Source organism: Cheilinus undulatus, linkage group 6 (genome assembly GCF_018320785.1).
Source record: "Cheilinus undulatus linkage group 6, ASM1832078v1, whole genome shotgun sequence".
Lineage (NCBI taxonomy): Eukaryota > Metazoa > Chordata > Actinopteri > Labriformes > Labridae > Cheilinus > Cheilinus undulatus.
Window position 1 is genome coordinate 44421022 of NC_054870.1, and position 22553 is coordinate 44443574.

Genomic DNA, 22553 nt, shown 5'->3' on the forward strand with positions numbered 1-22553 from the left:
ATCAAAAAGGCAAGGGCAACCATCAGCGCAAAAGGTCCGTGCTTTGCAGGGTTAGCACCAGGGGTGTAAATCACCAGTTTCATCACGATACGGTACAATATAGATTCTCAGAAGAACAATTCGATATTTGCTGATATCAAAAAGTCTGCCACGATTCGATTTCAATTTGATTCGATTTAGAGGCCTACGATCGATATCAGACGATTTTGTGAACCCATTTACCACAATCTGCTAGTTTTCACATAAAAGAAAAAAACACAATATTGATACTCTCTCGGCTGCTAGCCATTACCTGCTATCCGCGCCAGGTGGTGTTGTGACTCGTGGATGGGCGGAAACTGTCATAACCAAGCATGTGGGGGGACTTTCAAATTAAAAGCGTGAGGTAGAAATGGCAATTAATATCGATGTTTATACTTTCAATCGATTTGACTGAATCATTGCTCAAACAAACAATATATCGATCCAGATCAATGAACCGTTACATCCGTAGTTATCACAATATCAGATTTTTAAACTTCTTTATAATTATAGTGAAAATCCTAGAAATCCTGAGTGATTCCTCAATCAAAAGAAGAGAATGATCAAAAGTTGGAGGCAAGAAAGCCCCATTAGACACAGGTGGGGGGACTGCAGGGAAAAGGCTGAGAACCAATATTATTATGTAAACGAAAACACATGAAAAAAGTTAATACCATATCTCTTGTAGAGACAGATTTATCGAAAAGTGAGAAATTGCATTCAATGAAGGTGTTTAGATCAGGAACGTGTTAAAGTTACAATATTGTTTAGCACTGAAATTTCACTATTTGTTCAAAAATGACAACTCCTAGGTTTTATTTATTCTTTCCTTGGGTTCTTAAATTACCTCGAATATTTCTAGCAGTTTTCAAAGCTAGAGAAGTTCTTTGTTTTTACAGGACATGTCTTTTTATGGAAATGTTGTTATGATGTGATGATGTTAAGTGAGAGACTGCTACATATTGCAGCTGGAATTGCTACTAGAAGCTGCTGTAGAGTTGCTGCACCTCATTCATGTTTATGCTGCTTTTGTGAGGTTGATTGCCCAAGCTCACCCCTGTACTCAGCATTTCAGTGTCAAGTAGAGACCAGGCCAGATGCTCATCCTGTCAACCTCTGCATCTTAACTCTTGTTGAACTGAGACTCTGTTCATTATGAAAGGCACTCCAAACAGTGTTTGAACATATGCTTTGGTTTCATTTATAACGCTGATTAAAGTACACTTCATGGTTTGCTCTGCAGAGGTCCATGAGTGCTTTGTGGGTAGCTCACAATGCAAGAAGGGCCACTTGTAACAGCTTTTCTCCCTTATTATCGATCAATAAAACCAAAACACTGGTTAAGTGTTTAGTAAATGTATAGGGTGTTGTTTTTGTTGAACAGTCCTCCATTTAAAAAAAAGACATAAACAGCAGAGGTGGGTGGAGCTTAGTAGCATTGGTCTCACTTGTCATCTTTTGTTATTGTTTTGATAGAGAGCCCCCTGGTGGCAGAATGTATGTGCTCTGTTTAAGGGTTTTTGTGCTATAATCAAGTAGCACTAGGAGCTTTGAGTATTAAAAATATAAATATAAATTATTCATTTCTACATCACAGGAGGCCCACACACGCATGCATTCCCTTCTTTACCCTCTCCCTCCCCTCTGTTCCTCCCCAGATTCTTGTTCCCCCGTGCAGTAGTGTGTCTGAGATATAAATAAAACACAGCAAAGTGGAGCACTCTCGCTCCGTCTCTCCCCCTCTGACTCTTTCTCCTGAGTTATCTTCTTCCATCCTCACACAGCGTGCTCTATTTCCACACCGTCACCAGCTCCTGGTCCCAGTGCGCCTGTCTCGTCCTCCTTCACACGGAACAAAAACATCACCCCACCAGCCTCCCAGTGGCACCGACTGCGCTCATCGCCTGATTCTGACTCCCACAGGCTCCCCTGAAGCACTGTTATGTTTCATCCATACGTACTGTTTTGCAGTCATGGCACAATGAAGTGTCTGTGCACATGCGCTGGTTCTCACATTCTTATTTCCATCACAAAAGAAAACATCAACAATGATAAGGCGCTCAGCATGTTGTATTTCATGCCATTGTCAGAAACGGTTTGTTGCACAGATGAAAAGACAGAATTAAAGGAGACCTTGTATGATAAAAAATATATATTTTCAGACTGTTTCTGCACATATATTTGGGTATCCAGAGCGTCTACAATTGTGGAAATGGAACATGAGCAACCCAGTCCTTTGTTTGTGGTCGCTAATGTCTGAAAACGCAAATCTGACAGCCCATTCAGAATCTGCTCTTTTTGTGACATCACAATGAGGGTGTAACATGACGGTTCAGATGTCACTGTTTGATGCATGCAGTCACACAAAGCCTCTATGTGATATTCACACCCCAATCCTGAAGACAGTAATGCTCTTAACTACTTGCTAACTGCTTTTACAACAGACAAAGCAGAATCAGGCAACACACAAAGAAGAAATGATTGCAGGTGAAACTAACAGGGAGATACGGCAGAGCTACAAGTCAAGCCTGTTTCTCATCCTCGTCTTAACTCCTCTATGCTGTTTTTAAAAAACCTCAGGATGTGAAAGCAGAGAAGGTTGAACTCTTTATAGATGGTATTACATAGTATGATGATGAAGTGACGTGCAAATATACTGTAGTAAAGGAGCCTGGCTCCAGCTGTGTACCAAAAGTGCTCAAGCCTCATCACAACATCCCTTTCTGTGTTTACATAAACCAGGTTGCGGTCTGTTACTGGCTTAGGAAGCAGTGATTTAGCACAGTTTTGTTACAATGTTGTGATTTATTATCATTTACTGTTTCTATGAGAATATTGTGCATTGGTTACATATAATAAATGTGAGTTATATGGCTCCATCTTCATTAATATGTGCTACCCTGTGTGTATGTGGATTGTCGTTCCTATTGCTGTAATTTATGTTATTATCTGGCAGTCAATTGTGTGCCGTACTTTGAGTCCAAGACAAATTCCCAGAGGACACGATAAAGTGTATCATATCACACCTTACTATATTGTTCTGTATCACATCCTATTGTATTGTATACATCTGCTGCTGCTCCAAGAAGGCTCCCAGGCATCTATTTCCCTTACTGCCATTTAAACTGCATTGAATTGACTAGTTTAAACCTTTAACTCCTGAGTTTCTGGACTCTTTTTCTTATTTTAACCATAAAAGGCCCAGAAAATGTCCTGTGATTTAGTGCTTTTGCCCATTTTGTACAATACATAGAACTTTTAATAAATGGCAGTTATTTACATTTTAGTGCATTTTAAGAGTGTTTTACGAGTTGAAAATAAAGACATCTAGAAAGGGGGGATCTTTATGCTAAATTTTTAGAGAGAAAAGGTGAAATTATGGTAATAACCACATGTTGGCTGTGAAGTACGATAACACAACAGTTGTGTAAATATCTTAATGCAGCGTGCTCCAACAGCGCGGCCTCAGCGACATGATAGGTTTTAAAGAGATAGAGAGGTTAAAATACTTATAAAACAGTCAAATTCAACACAGAGTCGTTGCGTCAGCTGCCAAAATGCGGCAGAGATCCCGGGAAGGTCTGACAGTTCTGGAGTCACAGCAGTTACTACTGGCAGGAGGCTACACTAAAGTATTCAAAAGAGCTTTTGATTGAGATTTCAGTTTCGTGTTTGTAAAAAAAATGATAGGTCATTTGTTTAACAAACTCTTTAATCCCAGATACAGACCATACCAGCCATCACATGTAGTTTAGAATAACAAAAAAGGAAAGCCACCTGGGATATTTTCAGGTAAACTCGCTCGGTTTTAGTTAAAAAGCCCTTATTGGCTCAGGGCATATCTAATAAAAATCTACAAAATTTAGAGAGAATGCTGACCAGTTTCGACCTACATAGGGTCTTCATCAGGGGGCGAAGATGACACAGACACAGTTGAGATTCATTTAGCTAAATGAATACAGCTGATGTGACTATCCTGTGTGACTGCAGTCTGTCAGGGAGATGGTGGTGGGTCCTGACACTTTACCAGTTAAGAAATACTTAATTAGAGTAAAGTGGACTGGAATAGCTCAGTATAGAGGCTGCTTTGTTGTTGTCTTAACATTTGTCTCTACATCATACTCCAGCCTCAGAGAACTTAAGAGTGAAGAGGTTGGACTAGTTTGAGTGTCAGCACCTGACTTCTTCATCAACTTGGGCAGGACAAGCATGAAAGGCTGCTGAATTTCTCCTGAAAGACAGGTCGGTACTAACTGCCTTTAATATAACGCCTGTGTGTTTTGTGCTTCTTAGGATGTTAAGTCTAATGACATTAGCGTCGTTAGCAGCCGGCCTGGATGTAAATTAGTTTCATTTGCATGGTCTGGGCAGAGACGTTAGCTTTTGTTTTGCATACAAAGTTTAAGTTGTGCTGTTTCATTCCCATGCAAGGCATGTAAATAAACATACAGCTGGACCGGCCTGCAGCAGCCATGTTTCTCCCAGGTGCATGCTGACTTGGAAGCACACAGCTGTACACGTACCACGTAGACCAGAGGGGTGGGGAGAGAAGAAGCTCATTTGCATTTAAAGAGATGCACACCAAACCTGAACATTCTGAGAAAGGATGTTTACAGCTGGTTAGAGGGTATGAAACCTCTGCTAGTGCCTGATCCATATAATTTCTACATTTGACATTTCACCTAGACGACAGGAGACTGTCATAAAAGGTGGTAAATGAGTGTAATATGTCTCAAAACATGAATGAAGAACAGAGAGGGAACGGAGCTCACCTCCCAGTGGTTGCTCCATCCAGCAACAGTAAACAACAACAGCAGAACAGCTACCGATAACATGCAGGTGATTTTTATTCTGACTGATCATTATGTTGCATGTAAGGCTAATTTAAAGCCATGATAAATAAAAAAACTGCACATAACAGCAAAGCAGAAGCAGCTGCTCCCACACCCCAAAACAAAGAGCTGAGCTTTATCTTCTGCTTTCCTGTTCACTTAATCTCCCAAAACACTCAGCATGCAGGTGAAGTCTGACTCACATGTGTTCTTGAGAGGGACAGGTGGTCTGTCCTTGCTCCATGGACTCGTTGGCTCCCATCCTTGGCTATCTCTGCCCCCCCTTCCCCCCCTTCCTGCTGCTGCTCTCCAGCCACCCTCAACATCCACCTGCCCCCCCCTAAAAAACACCTTCCCCTCTCTCTTTGGTGTTGGCAGCCTGAGTCAGAGGAGGAGAGCAGTGGCAGAGCTTTCTGTGCTGCAGTGCAGAGGATGAGCGACTCCTGCTCGCATCAGGAGCAGAGCGGTGGATGATCGAGGACTCCTGACTTTATGCACTGCATCCCTCAGCCTCTGCTCCCTTCAACAGTCAGTGGATACTCCTGCTTCTCATGTGGCGATGAAATGACATAACATCGATAAAAATCTCCAAAAGCAAAATGGCACACAGAAAATAATCCGAAACAGATAGGATGAAAAATAATCCTGCTTTCTTGCTGCCTTGCACGCGTGTCTGAGGTTCCTCCCCTCTGTTTGGATGCTGATATCGCTGAGCTGTGTCGCTGCTCTCACTGCCTCCTCCCCCCTCTCTCCTCACTCTCTCTCTCCTGACTCCAGCCTCCTGCGCCTTTAAAAAGACGAGCAGCGCTTTCTCTTCTATGCAGGGGAGCCAGACAATAGCAGAGCCCCAAAACCACAATGTTTAACTGGCGTTTTCTTTTTCAATCTGCCAGTCACCTTCTTCCTTCTCTTTCCCTCTTAGAGTAACCGTGTCACTCCACTCTCCCTTCCTGCTGCAAGGATCCCCCCTTCTTTCCCAGTGAGCTGCATAGGGAAAATGACATTTCCTTTCCTCCTTTTCACACAATGGAAGCTTCCAGCACTCAGCATGGCCAACCAGAGTGATGCCTGAGGTAAACAAAAGACTCTGGGAAACTATGTGTGTGCATTTTTCAACTCTGACCCTATTATATCCCCTTTCATTCAAGCAACTCCAACAGGAAGTCTGTAGCAGCACATGCTAATGAAGCAGGCAATTTAAGACAATAAATTAAATTTTTACATAAAAATTAGGGATGGGGAACATTTGTTTTTATTTATAACCTTACTGATACTCAATTACAATCTGATTCTTTATTGATGCAGTTACTAGGAATGGGTACCAAAGTTCAGTACCAATATGGTACCAGTACAAACACATACGATACCTACCAGGCTAAAGATCTGTAACAAGTACAGATGATATGAATCCATAGCTCTGTGATGACATGCACTGTCCAATATAAAGACTGGCTCTAATCTGAGACTACCACAGACAAAGGAGTCAACATGGATGAGAAAGGAGGCTTCTCCATTGTAATTTTTTTCAGCTCTGCACCATGACTGAATCTTAACAATTGCTGACTACACTGACTTTAAAGTTTAACATTCCCACCTATCAACACATCATGATGTGATGTTTCAACACTGGTTATATTTTGGCCGAACAGGACTTATTACTTAGTTGAGTTGATCTTACCACAGCTGCTCTGAGTGGAGGAGGATGATTGTCCTGCAGCAGCAGTCAAAGGTGCAGCATTTAGTTTATTTGAAACACAATAATTATGTGCTTGTTACCATGTCCTAATTGCAAGCAAGCGTTGCATCGTACACTTGCTGTCCACACTGGATCCATTACATATTTAAGTAAGCCAGTATCGAGAAGAGGCCAGTGCATTTATGGCAGAAAAGATTAGCGTGGATGCTGCTAAAGTGCCAGTTTTACCAGAACTTGATAATATTTCTTTGTTAGAAGAAGAACAAAGAACAGCAGTGAGTTGTTTTCTTTTCAAAAACGACAAAAGTCATGTACTGACATGTCTACAGTCGCCATGGTTCGCATTATGCAGTTCTCTATGGAGTTCAGTCCTTGGTTTGGGGCTACGACGTCACGTGTTTTGTTGCTCTGATTGGCCCGTAAAGATGTGACACACAGAATGTTCATCCAATCACCCTCCGAGTTTTTTTCTAAGGCTCTTCCCTTTCCCAAACACCATCAGGTTTACCACATGGATGTGTGAAACAAATCCGTGTCAGGTTAGAGGCTTGCTGGGTATAAAATAAAATGCTTCAAATGTTTTCAATAGTGCCCACGTTTGAACCACAGTCTTTTGTGGCCCATTTTTACCAAAAACTTGCAAAATTCCAAGGGGAAACTGTACCCATCTGTTACACTGTATAGTCTAGCCTCCTGGCTGGTACAACCAGCAAGTCCTTCTTATAAGAACAATGCTTACTGAAATCATTGGAGGCGAATTCCATTGCTACTGCTACGTACCTCATAAGACTGAACTTCAAAAATACTGAAATATCACTTTAAAAATCAAGGAAATAAAGAATTTAGCACTAGCTGACAATATGAGAAACATCACAGAGCAGCACAGTAGCAGCAGGAAACAGTAAGTGATGCCGCAAACTCCCCGTACCAGTGCCACTCAGGCTTCAGTGTTGATTGGCTGGTGGTCATGTGACGTAAAGCCATTCAGATTGTGTTGTAGGAAGAACAATAGGACTGTAGAGGGTGAGAATGAACCAGAGGGGAAAGTTACGTCTTGCAGTGAAGCCAAAATAGCACACCTTTATTGGGAAAATGAAATGCCGATAAGGATGATCGAATATCTGCATCAATAATTGGCTAGGCCAATAATCAGTCTACCCCTAGCATCTAACAGCTATGAGCTGAATAGTTTTTTCTCCATGTTGACACAAGTCAGAACACAAAAGATTTTAAACACAGATACGGATATTATTGAAGCACAGCTATCTCCACTTTACAAGACAATAAGCTCTGAAGAGCAGGGAAAGTGAAAGAAAGAAAGAAAACACTCCATCTAACATTGTGCCTTGTTATCTACCTGTTTCTTTGTACTTTGCTCATCTCAATGTGAGCAGCAGAGAGGAAATTAGAAAGAAGATGACGGGGGTAAAAAGGCGTGCCATGTCGCTCTTCTTCACACTGCATAGCTTCTATGCTTTGATAACACGACAACAGGAATCAATCAAGCTGATTTTGTCATTGACACTCGCTCACACTGTACAACTAGGATATAGAGTAATACCTATGGCTGGTGATTTTATTTTATTCAGAAACTTTGACAGTCATTTGTGTACTACATAACTTTTGATATTTGCATTATAGCTTAATCCCTAACATACCTATACATCTGAAAGGCTCCTCCATCGCACCTTTGAGCATACTTTTTATGATTGTTCTGCTCTATTCTATATTGCTACTTCAGTTTTTATATTAATCTACTTCAGTAATGTTGTTTTAATAGCCTCATTCTATTTTTTTCTTCCAGTTTATATCTTTTGCATCAAAAAATCAATTCAAATTCACTGTATGCGAAAATGGACTTGGAATAAAACTCCAAAAGAGTCCAAAAGAAGAAATTATGTCAGTTTTAAAGAGGCTTTTGCCTCATCACAGATAAAGGAAAATAATCTCTTCTCTTTCTTTATCTTCTACATGACTCAGGGGGTTTATTGGTTGATTTTGTTCATTTTATTGGGATCTCAAGCTTTTTGTACTCCATTTTTCTTGTTCGGAAAGTGCTGTAAAAATAAAGCAATGAAGTCAGATATTCTCATAATAAAGACAGCATAACGGATGTTTAATCATAATGAGGAAAAACTGGGCCTCCTTTTTCTAAATTGTGGTGTCTTATCAGCCTGTCCTGAGTTTGTTTTAACATTTATTTATGACAGAATAATATATCAAGTCGAATCATCATCCACATCTGTCAGTCCAAGCTAAAGAGACAGAGAAATATGCCTTCTGACATATGAGCGTCTATTTCTAAATGAATACAGTCTCCGTTGACTCCTCAGGCAGCAGGCTGAGCTGGTGATCTAATTTACTGGCACTCTCGTCAAACCTTGACTTGCCCCACAGACAGTAAGAGCAGTAATGATATTCAGTCTAGCCACGTGTGACACACAGGGTGTCCTGTGGGATGAACGTGACTGCTTCTACAAATTTTCCATTGATTTTCAGGGAGCGATGAGAAAGCAGAGCATTAGAAATATGAGAAGAATAAATCTATTGTGCACTCATGGGAAAGTGAGGAAACGAGGGCTTACTACAATAGTGGAACCAGCCCGCAGCGCTTGTATTCACAGATTTGCAGGTTTCAGGTGTCGAATCCCAGCCTTAAAACCTGTGAGCTGAGAAGACTGAATGAACAACAGACACAAAAACCTCAGTGTTTGTGTCCCGCCTAACATTTCATTTGAGAAGATGAGTATTTACACGTAAACATGGAGTCCATTAACTTTTGAATATCAATGGGATTGTGGTATCTGCTGAGTATTGACGTTTCCAACCCTGAGGGGATGAGCAAAAATCCCACCCACTCATGGACCCCTGCTAAAGCAAAAATATTGATTGCTAAATCCATGGAGACCCTTGTTTCTAGTTCAAACATGCAACCAGGGCAGCAGAGCATGTGCATGTGAACTTCCTATTGTACCGTATGGCTGAGATAAACACCTTCAGTGTTAAAGAGTCTGGCCCTGCACTTTGCTCTCAGCCGTAGACTGAAGAAATGAAGGAATAAAATATTCAACAAACGCAGGCACTGGAAGATATGGCTGTGGCAGTTTACTTAAAGATTCATAACGGCGCTCAAGAGGAATCAGGGTCACTCACCAGAGCCACATATGAGTCTCTACAATACCCAGAACGTCCCTTTATTCTCTGCTGTTGTCATGGTTAAATCTATTAGTTAAATGTTTTGTCTTTATCATCTCTTTTATCTGATTATCACTAGAGGATTTAGCAGTACTGTCTATATTAGTAGATAAGGCTTATTAAACTGAAAACAGTAGTGGGTTTTTCTGAGTAGGCTGTTATGCAACAGAACAATCTGAGGCTTCATGGCCATAAAAGTGGTTTGAAAACAGACTTAAATGAAAAAGGCAGTAAAGAAATATAACTTCAGATCATTTTCCTGCTTCAGAACCCAACTGTTCTTGAGCTTGAGGTCCCAAACTAATGGCTGGACAACTGCTTGTTTTTTCCTTGTTTCCAGTAGGGGTACTGATAATTTATTCAACTTACAAAATAAATGTGCATAAAAATAAGTGCTGTTGTTCATTATGATCACATTCAATGCTTTGATAATCCTCTTTAAGGAAATCCAGTTTGCATGTGATACATGAAAAATATTTCATTTTAGTTTTTTAATATCACAAACATGCAGGTTTTGTACTTACATTGGCATCTAAAGGGTTAAATTCCCAGAAAAAAAAAATCAATGTTTAATATTTTTGATTAAGTCTAATTTTGATTTTTAAAAAATTAATGCAAAAAAGATGGATTTTTTTCTGTATAGTACTTTTATTGCTATTTATGTGGGTGTCTATTTTTGGCAACAATCATCCCAAGTGAACCAATTCATTAAAATCTTGAAATTAAAAAAAAAAAAATCAAAGTCGTTGCTAATTATAAACATAATCAAGGCTGTGATAAGCACATTCAGGGAAATTCAATTTGCATGTATTACATGAAAAATATTTTTTTGTGTGTGTGTTTTTTATGTCTACAAACATGAGGGTTTTGCACTAAAACTGGCATTTAAAGGATTAAACCCCTAAAAATAACCATCATTTGATATTTATGATCAGGTCTGATCTTGACTGAAAAATGTATGCAAAAAAGTGGGAAAACATTTTAATGTATAGTTTTATTTTTTGCTATTTTTGTATGCTGCCATTTTTAGCAACAAACACTATGGACCACTTTTTAAAAATTTTTATCTGAATAAAAATGCTTGATATAAACACTGTGTTCTGAATAAAATCCTCCGATTTGGCTTATTCAGAAAGAAACTCATTCTGAGTGAAAGATAGTATGAGGTACAGATATGAAATAGTAGAACAATCCAATATTTCGTGTGGGCAGGAGTTGAAGCAAACGAGCGAGTGCTGGTGGTTTATTTACAACAAGGGTGAATAAGAATTTCTTCTTCTATGGAAAATTTTCGGTAGATTTGACTGGTGGGACAATACTGCGCATGTCAGAGCAGTTTTATTCAATTTAATATACAATGCATGAACATCTAAATCAGATCGCATCTTTAAGCATCCATGTGAACAGGGAAGTTTAAATCTCCAATCAGAATAAACTGAAAAAAATGCTCATGTAACTGCAACCAGTGTTACAATTTCTTTTACACCATCTGAGGGTTAAATATCTAATTTACGACAATATATCCAGCCTTCCCTGATGTTTATTGTGAATGCTCACATTTCAACAATGATGTCATTGCAAGTTGTTGCACAGCCTTGGTTGCCAAACTTTGATGCATTTCATCCAGAAGCGGTCACTCACGAGATCTGAGCCCGAGTCTGCAAAACAGGCCTCTTCTGTCTCTATTTATCTTCTTGCATTTACCAAATATTTTGAAGTTGAGTGGCTTTTCTTTGATTTGCATTATTAAATTCAAAATCAATTTCTGAAGCTTTAGGGTTCATACTTCAATGACAAACCTCTAAAGACTATCCAAAAAAATTAAGACTATGATACCCTACAAATAGGCTACAGATAGATGCACAGATTTTTGTGATGAAACATTGAAATGCTGCTGCCATCCTTCAGTCAAATATCACAGACATTTCAGGTAATATAAAGTTGATTATCAAGAGTAAGCTTGATGACCAGGTCAGTTGTAATTTATACTTTATCCAATCAGACAGAGAAGCTTTTGTGTGACAGACAGGTGCCAGATGTGTTCTGGAGATCAGACTGTGTGAGTCAGAGCAGCTTTGTTTGTCAAACATGAAGACAAAGCTGCCTCACTGCCATAAACATTCACTCATGGGATCAATTTCCTAAAGCTGAGCTGGACTTCATCTGTCTGTGTGGACATCAAAGCATCTTCAAACATATTTTATTCAGTGGCAGTAAAAATCCTGATATGCACAACACATATCGGTGCAGGCGAATCACAGCAACAGCATCAATGAGTAAAGGACAGCCTACACACTCACTCCATGTCAAATAAAGGATTTTTAATACAACAATGCATTCTCTGCATTGCATGTTGAACTACTATTAAAGTTTACCTTATGTATACACTCATGTAAGCACAGTTGTGCTGGAATTAATCACAAACACCCAATCAGGATTCTAAGTCCACGTAACTGAGCTAATACTCAATTTTTCTCCAGCGCCATAAAACAGCCCCCTCCGATATCATAAATAATAAACAACAATGTTCAAGCCAAGCCTCATAAAAATTCTGGTGAGTAGGGGAGGCTCTCAGAAAGACAAATAGTAGCGTTACATAAAAACATGAATAATTCTACACTAAGAAAATGTTGCTGTTAATTGCATACTGCTTTTTGTTTTGCTTTATCATAGAGGTCATACAAAGCTGAATAATGTTTTCCTTTCCTTTCCTTTGGTGAAGTTTTTGCAGCCTATATGCAGTGTTTTGCTTGGGTAGGAGGTCTTGAGGAGGTCTCTGTACATATGTTGGAGCAGAGGAAGTATACAGTCTTTCACCTCACATTAGACTTGAAATTCTTGAGCCTAAGTGAATTTTAATCATTCAAATTCTTACAGCAGAATCAGAGACTACAGTTGTTTGCCTTGGACGGTTTAACCTGAGTCAATAAGCATATCACTGTCAAGTTTGGAGATTTGAGAATTAGTCCAACAAAATGCTGATGTATGCTGTAAATCATAAAAACAAGCATTCTCCTTTTTCCCTCATAAACCTGCAGAATTCATACAACAGAGTGTAGAAAGCCTGTGACCACAACACAAACACTGCACTCCATCTGCTGGCTGAAAACAGCACAGCACTGTCAAAGTGGCTGAGTCATTCCCTCTTAAAAAGTCAAGTCTAAATTGCAAAAAGGAGGAGTACTCCACAGGAATGTGAACTGTGAGGAGTGAGAGGAATAATGACAAAATAATGATGAATATTTATGTGCAATCAGCGCCAGAGTTATGAATGAAAACCCTTCTGTTCATGCCATAACGTGGGTACTTCACACTCACATTAAACTGCATAAAATCAAACACTTTAAGTGGTTTTAAAGGGCTCAGCTGTTCTGTTTGAGCTGTTTAAGTGCTCAGCTGTATCCTGAAACGTAAAAACAACCTTAAAAAGAATATTTCAGGGATTCTCTTTCTATATCCACCATTAACAAGCCACAATTATACAGTATACATATGAGTTTCCATGACCGCTAAATTCATACATTAGCTAATCCTGTTTCCTATGTCTTCATGTGGTTGAAGTGCATGGCAAAGTTAATCTGTAATTTTATGAAAAGAAATCTCTGAAATAGCAGAGGAGGCAGTTTTTTTCACACAGACAACTTCAGTCATGCTCCATATGAAGTATCACATGGTGAGCACTGCAGAAAACATTATAGTAAGCATTTCAGGTTTAAAGAATATGATTATGTGGAGTGTTGGAGAGAAGATCAATACCACACAAGGGTCAGTGAGGTAAATTTGACCTACAAGTCAGAAACTGCTGAGTGTAGTTTAGCATATACTGGAAACAAAGGGTCACAGCTAAGGAGAGAGAGAGACACGGCAAGAACCTAACAGCAGCTTTGGAGATTAATTAATAACGTATTCTGGTCTGCTTAAAACAGTTGGTTTAAAAATTTTAATTTGCAGCCTTTCTCTAGATCATGCGCAACAATTATGGCAATGTGTCAATAACCAACATTTTTGTAGCGCTTATTTGTAATGAAAAAAGAATGTAGTCCAGCACTATCACTGATAAGGGTTGTTTAGAAACCAGTGGTTTATACTGCAAAGGCTTTGCCCACTTTTTTTGTACTGTTTACGTGCAGGGAAGTTCTTAAGCGAATTTCACATCCAATTACACACCAATTATAACAGCATTTAGTCAGCTAGCCTTAAGTCAAGAAGACTCACATTGTTATCCAAACTCACTGTAACAGTGCAGAGTTTGTTAACAGAAAGTGGCACATGGTGCCTATGAAAATTATTTGCCCCCTTTGATGTTTTACCCTTTTTTTGATTTCATAAATCAATCATGGTCAATATAATTTGGATGTCTTTAACAGTGACACGTATCTACAAAGTGATGTTAATTATAAAAAAATATGTGAGATAAAATAGGTAACTGCATAAATTTTTATCCCATTTAAGGTCTATCCATCCGTTTTCTGTACTGGGGGCTGGAGCCTATCCCAGCTGTCATTGGGCGAGAGGCAGGGTACACCCTGGACTGGTCACCAGTCAATCGCAGGGCTGATATAGAGACAGACCATCAAGCACTCTCACATTCACACCTACGGCCAATTTAGAGTCACCAGTTAACCTAACAAGCATGTTTTTGGTGGTTGGAGGAAGCCTGAGAACCTGGAGAGAACACACCAGTGCACGGGAGAGCATGGAAACTCTGGTAACCCCTGCGCTGCTGTTCAATGGGGATCACCTGAGTGCAGTGACTGTAGTATAAAGACACCTGTGTCTGGAAGGTCCAGTCACTGGTCAATCAGTATTCCTGGCTACCATTACACCATTGTCAGACAAAGGAACACTCCAAGCAACTCTGACAAAAGGTTATCAAAAAGTATAAGTCAGGGGATGTATACAAAAACATTTCCAAGGTACTGAACTTCCCCAGATGTCAATTAAATCTACCATCAAGCCAAATTATATTGGCCACGATTGATTTATAAAATCAATAAAAGGGTGAATACTTTTTATAGGCACTGTATGACATCACTCACTACAATGGATGGCAGAGGGCTGGGTGTTGGCATTAGGCATCTATGCATATTAATCAATAATTACACTCAGTGTGTTTTGGGAGCCATAAAAGTAAACAAATTGAATTAGTTTACTTGACTAAAACGTAAGTGACTCTGTCAAATGAGACAGAAACTTGTGAAGACAGAAATGAAAGAGGTGTCTCAGACAGTGCTCCTAAAGCCAACAATAGCCCTGATACCAACATAGCAGTCTACAAGAATACATTTAGGTGTACGTTTAGGTGTTTCATTAAAAGTAAAGATACGCTCATCAGGGTACATTAAGAAGCCTTCCCAAGTAGTCTTTCTATATTCAAACTCCTAAGTCATCAGTAAAGCGGGTCAAAGTTTAGACCATGTACTAGCATCAGTTCTTCTTTTATGAATGAAGTGCTGTTTTGTTGCAGGCATTAATCTGACATTTCAAGTTTTCTAAGCTTCCTGTGAACAAAAGATGTACTCCAAAAATGACCATAGGAACTTTATGGACACAAGTAATCCATAGCACTGGTATCCAGTCTGTAACCTTCCCCTTTTGCCCTCTAGGAAAGGGGAGAACAGGCTGGATGGACTGTATGCAAAGGTCTACAGTCTTACTCTACACTTTTTTAGTTGATTTGATACTTGAATGTAGTTTGAAAGAGACCCTTGTCAGTTAACTTGATAAACTGTAATGATTTCACAAATTTAAATAAACTATTTAAATAATTTTACAATTTTTTATGTTATATTTAAGCATGATTTTTATTTCAATGTATTATTTTTGCTCTGTGTCATAACTTTTGATAAGCTTGATGTTACAGATGCCTTGAGTCTGGCTCTGTAAAGCACATGAATTGCTTTTTAAATAAAGTTGCCTTGGCTTACCACAAGAATGAAGACAAACAGATTTTCAAAAGAGTCAAACTACTTCTTTAAGTTCAAATTAGGGCACAATTTAGTCGACTGTTTACTACAGCTCTGTGAATCAACATGTGAAAGGTGTGTCAGTGTGCCAAGATGCCGATCTAATGCCCTAATTTGACTGATCTGGGGTTGAAAGGATAAGGACATGACTACTTTTCGTCAATCAGGCTAAAGGGACTAGTGTCAGTGCTGGACAAATCTACTGTGGTGTGTAAGAAACTAAGCAGATCTAATTGCATGGACTAGCATCAGATTTGAACCATATGTTTAACAACAACTTAATGCTTCATTCAGGCAGAGTTCATACCTTAGAGGAGGGTGGCAGGGTGCAGAGGTAGGGAGGTTGTCCTCACACCGGTGAACAGAGGGAAGAGGAGGGGAGGCAGGAGCTGGGGGAGGGGGAGGAGAAGGGGGAGGGAAGGTGGGTGATGCAGGTGGGGTCGGTAGAGTCTCGAGGTTGTGCCTCTCAGGGGGAGTGGGAGGAGGAGTGGGGAACTCAACAGTGTCCTGAAGGTGAGGCGGGAGAGCGGGCAGGAAGCTGGACTCTGAGGTGGGAGGTGGAGGGGATGCAGGGGCACGGTCACCTCTCTCTGCCTGCTCAGCGAGGGAGGGCCTGCAGGAGGAGGGAACACAAAACATCAACACAGACAGGAACAAGAATGCCAAGTACTGCCATTAAGAGAGTCCACTGAGGCCACTTTCCTCTGATTAACTGAACCATGACTAAAACCTAAGCCTGGGGGGAAAATGAGCTTTTAAGATAAATTTATATATTTTCAAACAAGATAAAGGTTAAAAAAAAATCATTATATATATTGATATTGTTTATGTTGCATGAACATAACATTTAAAATTTCTCTCTTTTCTACTTGTAAGAATCAATAACAGTTGTATGCATATTTACCACAAGATAATCTACTATAGAGACTCAGTTTAACTAAGAAGTGTTTGATTTTTATAAATATTTAAACAAGATTGAAATGTGTTTGATATTACAGCAACAAAAGAAGAGGTCCTAAACACCAAATAATGAGCAATTTTTGCTTTCTTTTTATCAGCAAGGATTGCAGGCAAACTCCTGCAAACTGTCTAAATTGTGCAAACAGATGGGGAACATTTGAAAAAGGTGGGTGGAAATGGCAAGGAGTAAGGGTTTCAAAATGTAAAAACAAGGACTTATGATCAGTAAGTTTCTGCGCTTTTGGATAACATCAATCAGTAAATCAGAGATTTTATTTTGAAGAAAATGTTGACAACTTCAAAGCCAAAAATTGCTCATTTTCTGCACACTCTCTCTACATTGCACACATTTTTACATTTGAATAAGTTAGTTAGAATGGCAAGGTGCAAGAGAAGTTCCTCCTACTTCAACTTATCCAGATGTTGCCAAATTATTTGTGCAATTTAGACAGTCTCTCACTCCTTCAGATGACATGATTCAAAATTATTGTTTCTGCACTTTTGATACCAAAAAAACAAAATTGTACCCAAACCAAAGGTTGACAAAAATTTCTAAAATTTAGACAGCTCTCACTCTGGGTAAAAATAATGACTGAAGATTAGGGCTGATCAATTTGTGAAAATAATATAATTGCAATTTTTTTCTCCAGTATTGCAATTAAGATTTGATATGGCATTGTTTCTTAAGTTCCTTATATTGTGTTTTTTTAACCAACAAACACAAGCAAAAAAATCATTCTATATTATGACCAACACAACATTAGATAAAACTAGAGCTATACAAAATTTGAAAAATATCTAATTGAGATGAAATACATTTAATAAGAAAAACATACAAAAAAAGTAGGATTTTTGTAGACTATTCCAAAAAAATGCCTGTGGATAACCGCATGATATGTAATTCATAACATCTTTGCTGCAAAAAAATAGTTTAAAACTACTATTTTGAGAGATGTTGCACCTTCTGTGATGTGAGAATATATTTGAATTAAGTTTCTGCACTTTTTTTATACCACCGGTAATTAAAATCATTGAGATTTTATTTGGTTACCAAGGGTAAAGAAAGTGTTGACAACTTCACTGTCAAAAATTGCACATCTCCTGCACAGTCTGCATTGCACATATGCACAGGTAACTTTTGAAATAGTAAGTGAAACTGGTAAGGAGCAAGCAAAATCCCCACTCCACGCCAGTTCCTCCTACTTCAACTTATCCAAGTGTTGACAACGTATTTGTGCAATTTGAGAAAATTGAAATTTTCTACACTTTTGATACCACTGATTATTTAAATGATGGAGACTTTGCTTCACATGAAAGAGTGTAAACAATGTTGACAAACTCTTACACATTGTCTACTTTGCTGAAAATGTCAGACACTTTTGGAAAAGTGCAGGCATGTGTGGAGTTGGTGAGGAGCGAGATTTTCCCTCACTCTTTGCCAGCGCTCTCTTTCTTTGAGTAAAGTATATGCCTTAGATCATAAAGTCTCTGCTCTTTTCAATATCAGCAATCAAAATCATAAGAGATTTCATTTGGTAGCCAAGAGTATAGAAAAAGTCAACGCCACATATCCTGCACACTCTTTACATTGCACATATTAGTTGGTAACACTACAAAAAAAGTTGTTAAAACTGGCAGGAGCAAGAAAAAATCCTCAATCCACATCAGTTCCTCCTACTTCAGCTTATCAAAATGTTGCCAACGTATTGTGCAACTTAGATTCAATGCTAAAAAATTGTTGTAGAAAAACTCATACACATTGTCTTCTTTGCAGAAATATGTAGGCAACACTGGAAAAGTAACACTGGCACGGAGCTGGCGTCAGTGGAATTGGTGAAGAGTGAGACTTTCCCTCACTCCTTGCCAGTTCCACCCACTTTCATTAATGTTACCAACGTATTTCTGCAATTTGGACAGTTATCTCACTCTTGAGGTTGTCGTGATTGAAAATGATTGTTTCTCCATTTTGATATTACTAAATATTAAAATCTAGGAGATCTAAATTGTATGTAAGGGTCAAAAAATGTTGACAGCCTCAATGACAAAAATTGTAGACAAACTCTTGTCAAATATGTAAAAACATTTTGGCAACATTTGGAAAAGTGGGTAACACTGGCAAGGAACTGGTGTGTGTGGAATTGGTGAGGAGTGAGATTTCCTTCTCTCATTGCCAGTTCCGCCCATTTTCCCATATTTCTGTAATTTAGACAGCGCTCTCTCTTTGGGTAAAATTTATGAATGAAGGCCATTTAATTTCTGTGTTTTTAAAGAAATAAAGATTATGATATTTTTCACACAGCAAAGGTCAGCAGCAAACTCCTGCTCACTGCCAACATTGCACTAATTTGTTGGCAATATTTAAAAAAATGGATGAAAATGGCAAGGAACTGGTGTGGTCAGAACTGGCATGGAGTGGAAGAAATCCTTGCTCTTTGCCACTTTTCACTCTACTTCTTCTGGTTCAAAATGCTACTAAAGGTTATTAGGGATGTACAATATTATTGGAAGGATATCTGTATTGGCATATATGAACATTTCTGCCAATATATAAAACCAATATTTTCGCTTTTAAAATCTGATGTAGTCAGATTTATATATATTGGCTGTACAAACAAATAAGGAAGAGGAGTTTTAGCCTGGACCAACAGATCTACTTCAGCTGAAGTCTTTACTTTATTTATCATCATTCCTTATACTTTAAAGTGTTTTTAAGGACTAAAATTTGAAAATTTGTCCATCCTAAACTTGACAGTGTGTTTAAAGGCTTAAGTTTCAGGTCTTGACAGAACCAGCAAAAACCCAATGTGATGCATCCCTATAAAGATCATTATATTTCCATACTTTTGATATTTTTAAATTGCACAGCACATTTGACACCTCAGTGCCAAAAATTGTAGGTAAACTCCTACATAATGTCTACATTGCAGATATGCATTGGCAACAATCTAAAAGTGGCTGAAACTTGAAAGGAGCAAGGGTTTCCTGCCCTCCTCACCAGTACCACCCACATTTCTAAATGTTGCCAATACCTTTCTGCAATTTAGAGAACAGCCTTTTTTTATTGGATAAAAAGCTGAAAAAAGATAATTTATTCAATTTTTAAAATAATGGATATTTTATCATTTTAACAAATTTGGGAGTCTAGAAAATTTTGGTAACCCCTAAAGCAAAACTTGCAAGTAAACTCCTACACTCTGCCTATATTGCACAAATACGATGACAACATGATTTGACCATTTTGAAATGTTACTTATTTAGTTAGTTTAAATAACTTTTTTTTTTTTTTTAATGTCCAATATTAGGTGTTCAGGACTTTTTATTTCTGCTGCCACGGTATCACACAGGTTTCAATATCATTTAAATTTATACTAGAATCATATCAAGGTTTGAAATTCTGCTGTGACAACTCATTGTAATTTCAGCATGTTTTGTCATTCATTTCTAGATATGAATTTTAGTCCATATCCCCCAGCACTACTCTCCTCCTTTTTACCCAACAGTGACCAAAACTTACCTCAAAGCAGAGAAAGATGGAGCGCCCTGTTCTGCGCTGTCACCTAGACCGAGCAGTGACTTAAAGAATAAAAAGCTCACTCCCACCATCCTAAGAAGACTAAGAAACTAGAAAAGAAACTCCTCTCATCTCATCTCCTGGTTCATGTTTTCCTTGCCTGATCTACTTACTCTGCCGTGAAGAAGCCCGTCTGTCTAAGGGTGTCTGCCTCTGTCATCAGTGGCCACCTGGTGGAGTGGATTTGGCCCTGATCCAGACCCTTCTTATCAGGAGTGGTAGGCTCTCTAATCTGACAGCCGATGCTATGGACGCCCATGCAGCTGTTCCCCACTTGGGACATGCCTCTTGTTAAGCTCTAAAAATAGACCTGTAGCCTCTTCTGCAGGATGAAGCTGTACAACACCTCCATCAACCACTGACTAGGGTTGTCATAACGACAGAATTCTAAAGCTAAATTTGATGTCAGTTAAAATCAAACAATAGCAACATCTCTTTAGAAACCATGTCAACACTACAGTATTCCCAGACAGCCCAAATTTGGTCATTTCCTGTTTTTCATTAAAATTAGCATGCAAAGTCCCACATTCAAATTGCACTGGCAACATTTTGGAACTGCAATGTGGCCAATGTAGACTGCATGAACGAGAATATTTGGCTAGAACGGTTAATTATTAAATTCTGGATTGAAAGATGAATTTTAGTAAACAACCATACAGATGGACAAACACAAGCAAAGACAAACACCAGAGAGCATGCCAACACCCAATCATTTAGATAATTTTATGAACACCTCATATCCCCATCAGTTAAGAGGGTATGAACCCGGCGGCACACAATATCTACATGTTGTTTGACCATGTGGCCGACTTATCCAGTCTGAAGAAAACACAAGCCAAAACAAACTATGAGGAGTGGTTTGATAAAGACTGCAGACATCAGAGAAAATCATTCAGAAATCTATCAAACCAAAAACACAGACAGTCTGACAATGCTGAGCTCCACCTCCAGTACTGGGAGGCCCTGAAAGTCTACAGACACACTCAGAAATGAAAAAAAAAAAAATAGGCAGGTGCAATTGTGGCGGAAGAGATTAGCGTGGATGCTGCTAAAGCGTCAGTTTTATCAGAACTTGACAGCATTTTCTTTGTTAAAAGATGAACAAGTAACATTATTGAGTTGTTTTCTTTTCAAAAACGACAAAAGTCATGTACTGACATGTCTACAGTCGCCATGGTTCATGTTACTCCTCGGTAGCTGCGCACGCCCACCTCGGTTACGGCTATGTCACATGTTTTGTTGCTCTTGATTGGCCCATAAAGATGTGACAGACAGAACATTCATCTAATCACAGTCTGAGTATTTTTCAAAACTCTTTCCCAAATGCTAAGTATTGGAGGTTTTCCAGATGGATGTGTGAAACAAATCCATCTGGTGTGTCAGGTTAACTAAACACATCAGATCCTGTCGGTCTCCTCCCAATCAACACTCTATTTCATTGACTATTAATATTGTTTAACTCTACAAACTTACAAAGAGAGAATGTATATTCTTCTACTGTTTTATCTACATAATCAGATTTCTTTCATCTATATTATATGTGTAAATATGTAAAGCTATTTTTCAACGTCTTGTCCACTGACTTGGCAATAACAGATTTGATCATTCCAATCAGTGATAATTTTGTCAACTAAAACTATGACTAAAACTACTCAGCGGTAGCCAATTTTTCCACAACAAAAACTAGACTAGGACTAACAAAAATAGATATATGATGACTAAAACTGACAAACACTAAGTTTCGTTTTTGTCAAGATGACTAAAACTAGACTAAAATGTAGTTTAGTTTTCGTCGGACATTGTAAATTCATGATATTTCTCTACTGCTGGTAAATCTGTCAAAAAACAATGCATCTGTATCTCTTCTGCCTCTCAGCAGCAGAAAGCAGGGACCCCAGGTTTGGCAGAGTGCAGAGAACACACTACCATGGTTTGGTACCAGATTTAGGCAAGAAAATAAATGCTCGGACTGAAAGTAAAGACTAAAACGTGAAGACTTTTTATGGACTAAAACTAGGCTGAAACTAAAAAGGGAAGAAATGACTAAAATGTGACTAAAACTAAAAGACATTTCGTCTAAAGACTAAGACCAAAATTAAAAATAGCTGCCAAGCTGAAGAGTTCTGAACTTCCACTGGCATTAATGTTATTACAAAAATTGTGCGGCAGGAGCTTCATGGAATTGCTTTCAACGGCTGAAGGGCTGCATGCAAGCCTGTAAACATGGCTTGGAGAGACAATCACGCTTCTCTGTTTGGCAGTCAGATGGGCGAGTCTGGGTTTGGTGGATTCCTGAGAGCTTTACCAGTCTG

General features: G+C 38.8%; 1 protein-coding gene across 12 annotated transcripts in view; it reads right to left on the minus strand.

The window, feature by feature from the left end:
- The window catches only part of tacc2 (transforming, acidic coiled-coil containing protein 2), a 130298-nt gene that overhangs the window by 41044 nt on the left and 66701 nt on the right, over positions 1-22553 (minus strand). For all 12 annotated transcript variants that reach the window (XM_041788690.1, XM_041788699.1, XM_041788698.1 and 9 more), the window contains one exon: positions 16018-16323. In XM_041788690.1, the coding sequence (XP_041644624.1) occupies positions 16018-16323 (306 nt within the window). The remainder of the gene's footprint in view (positions 1-16017; positions 16324-22553) is intronic.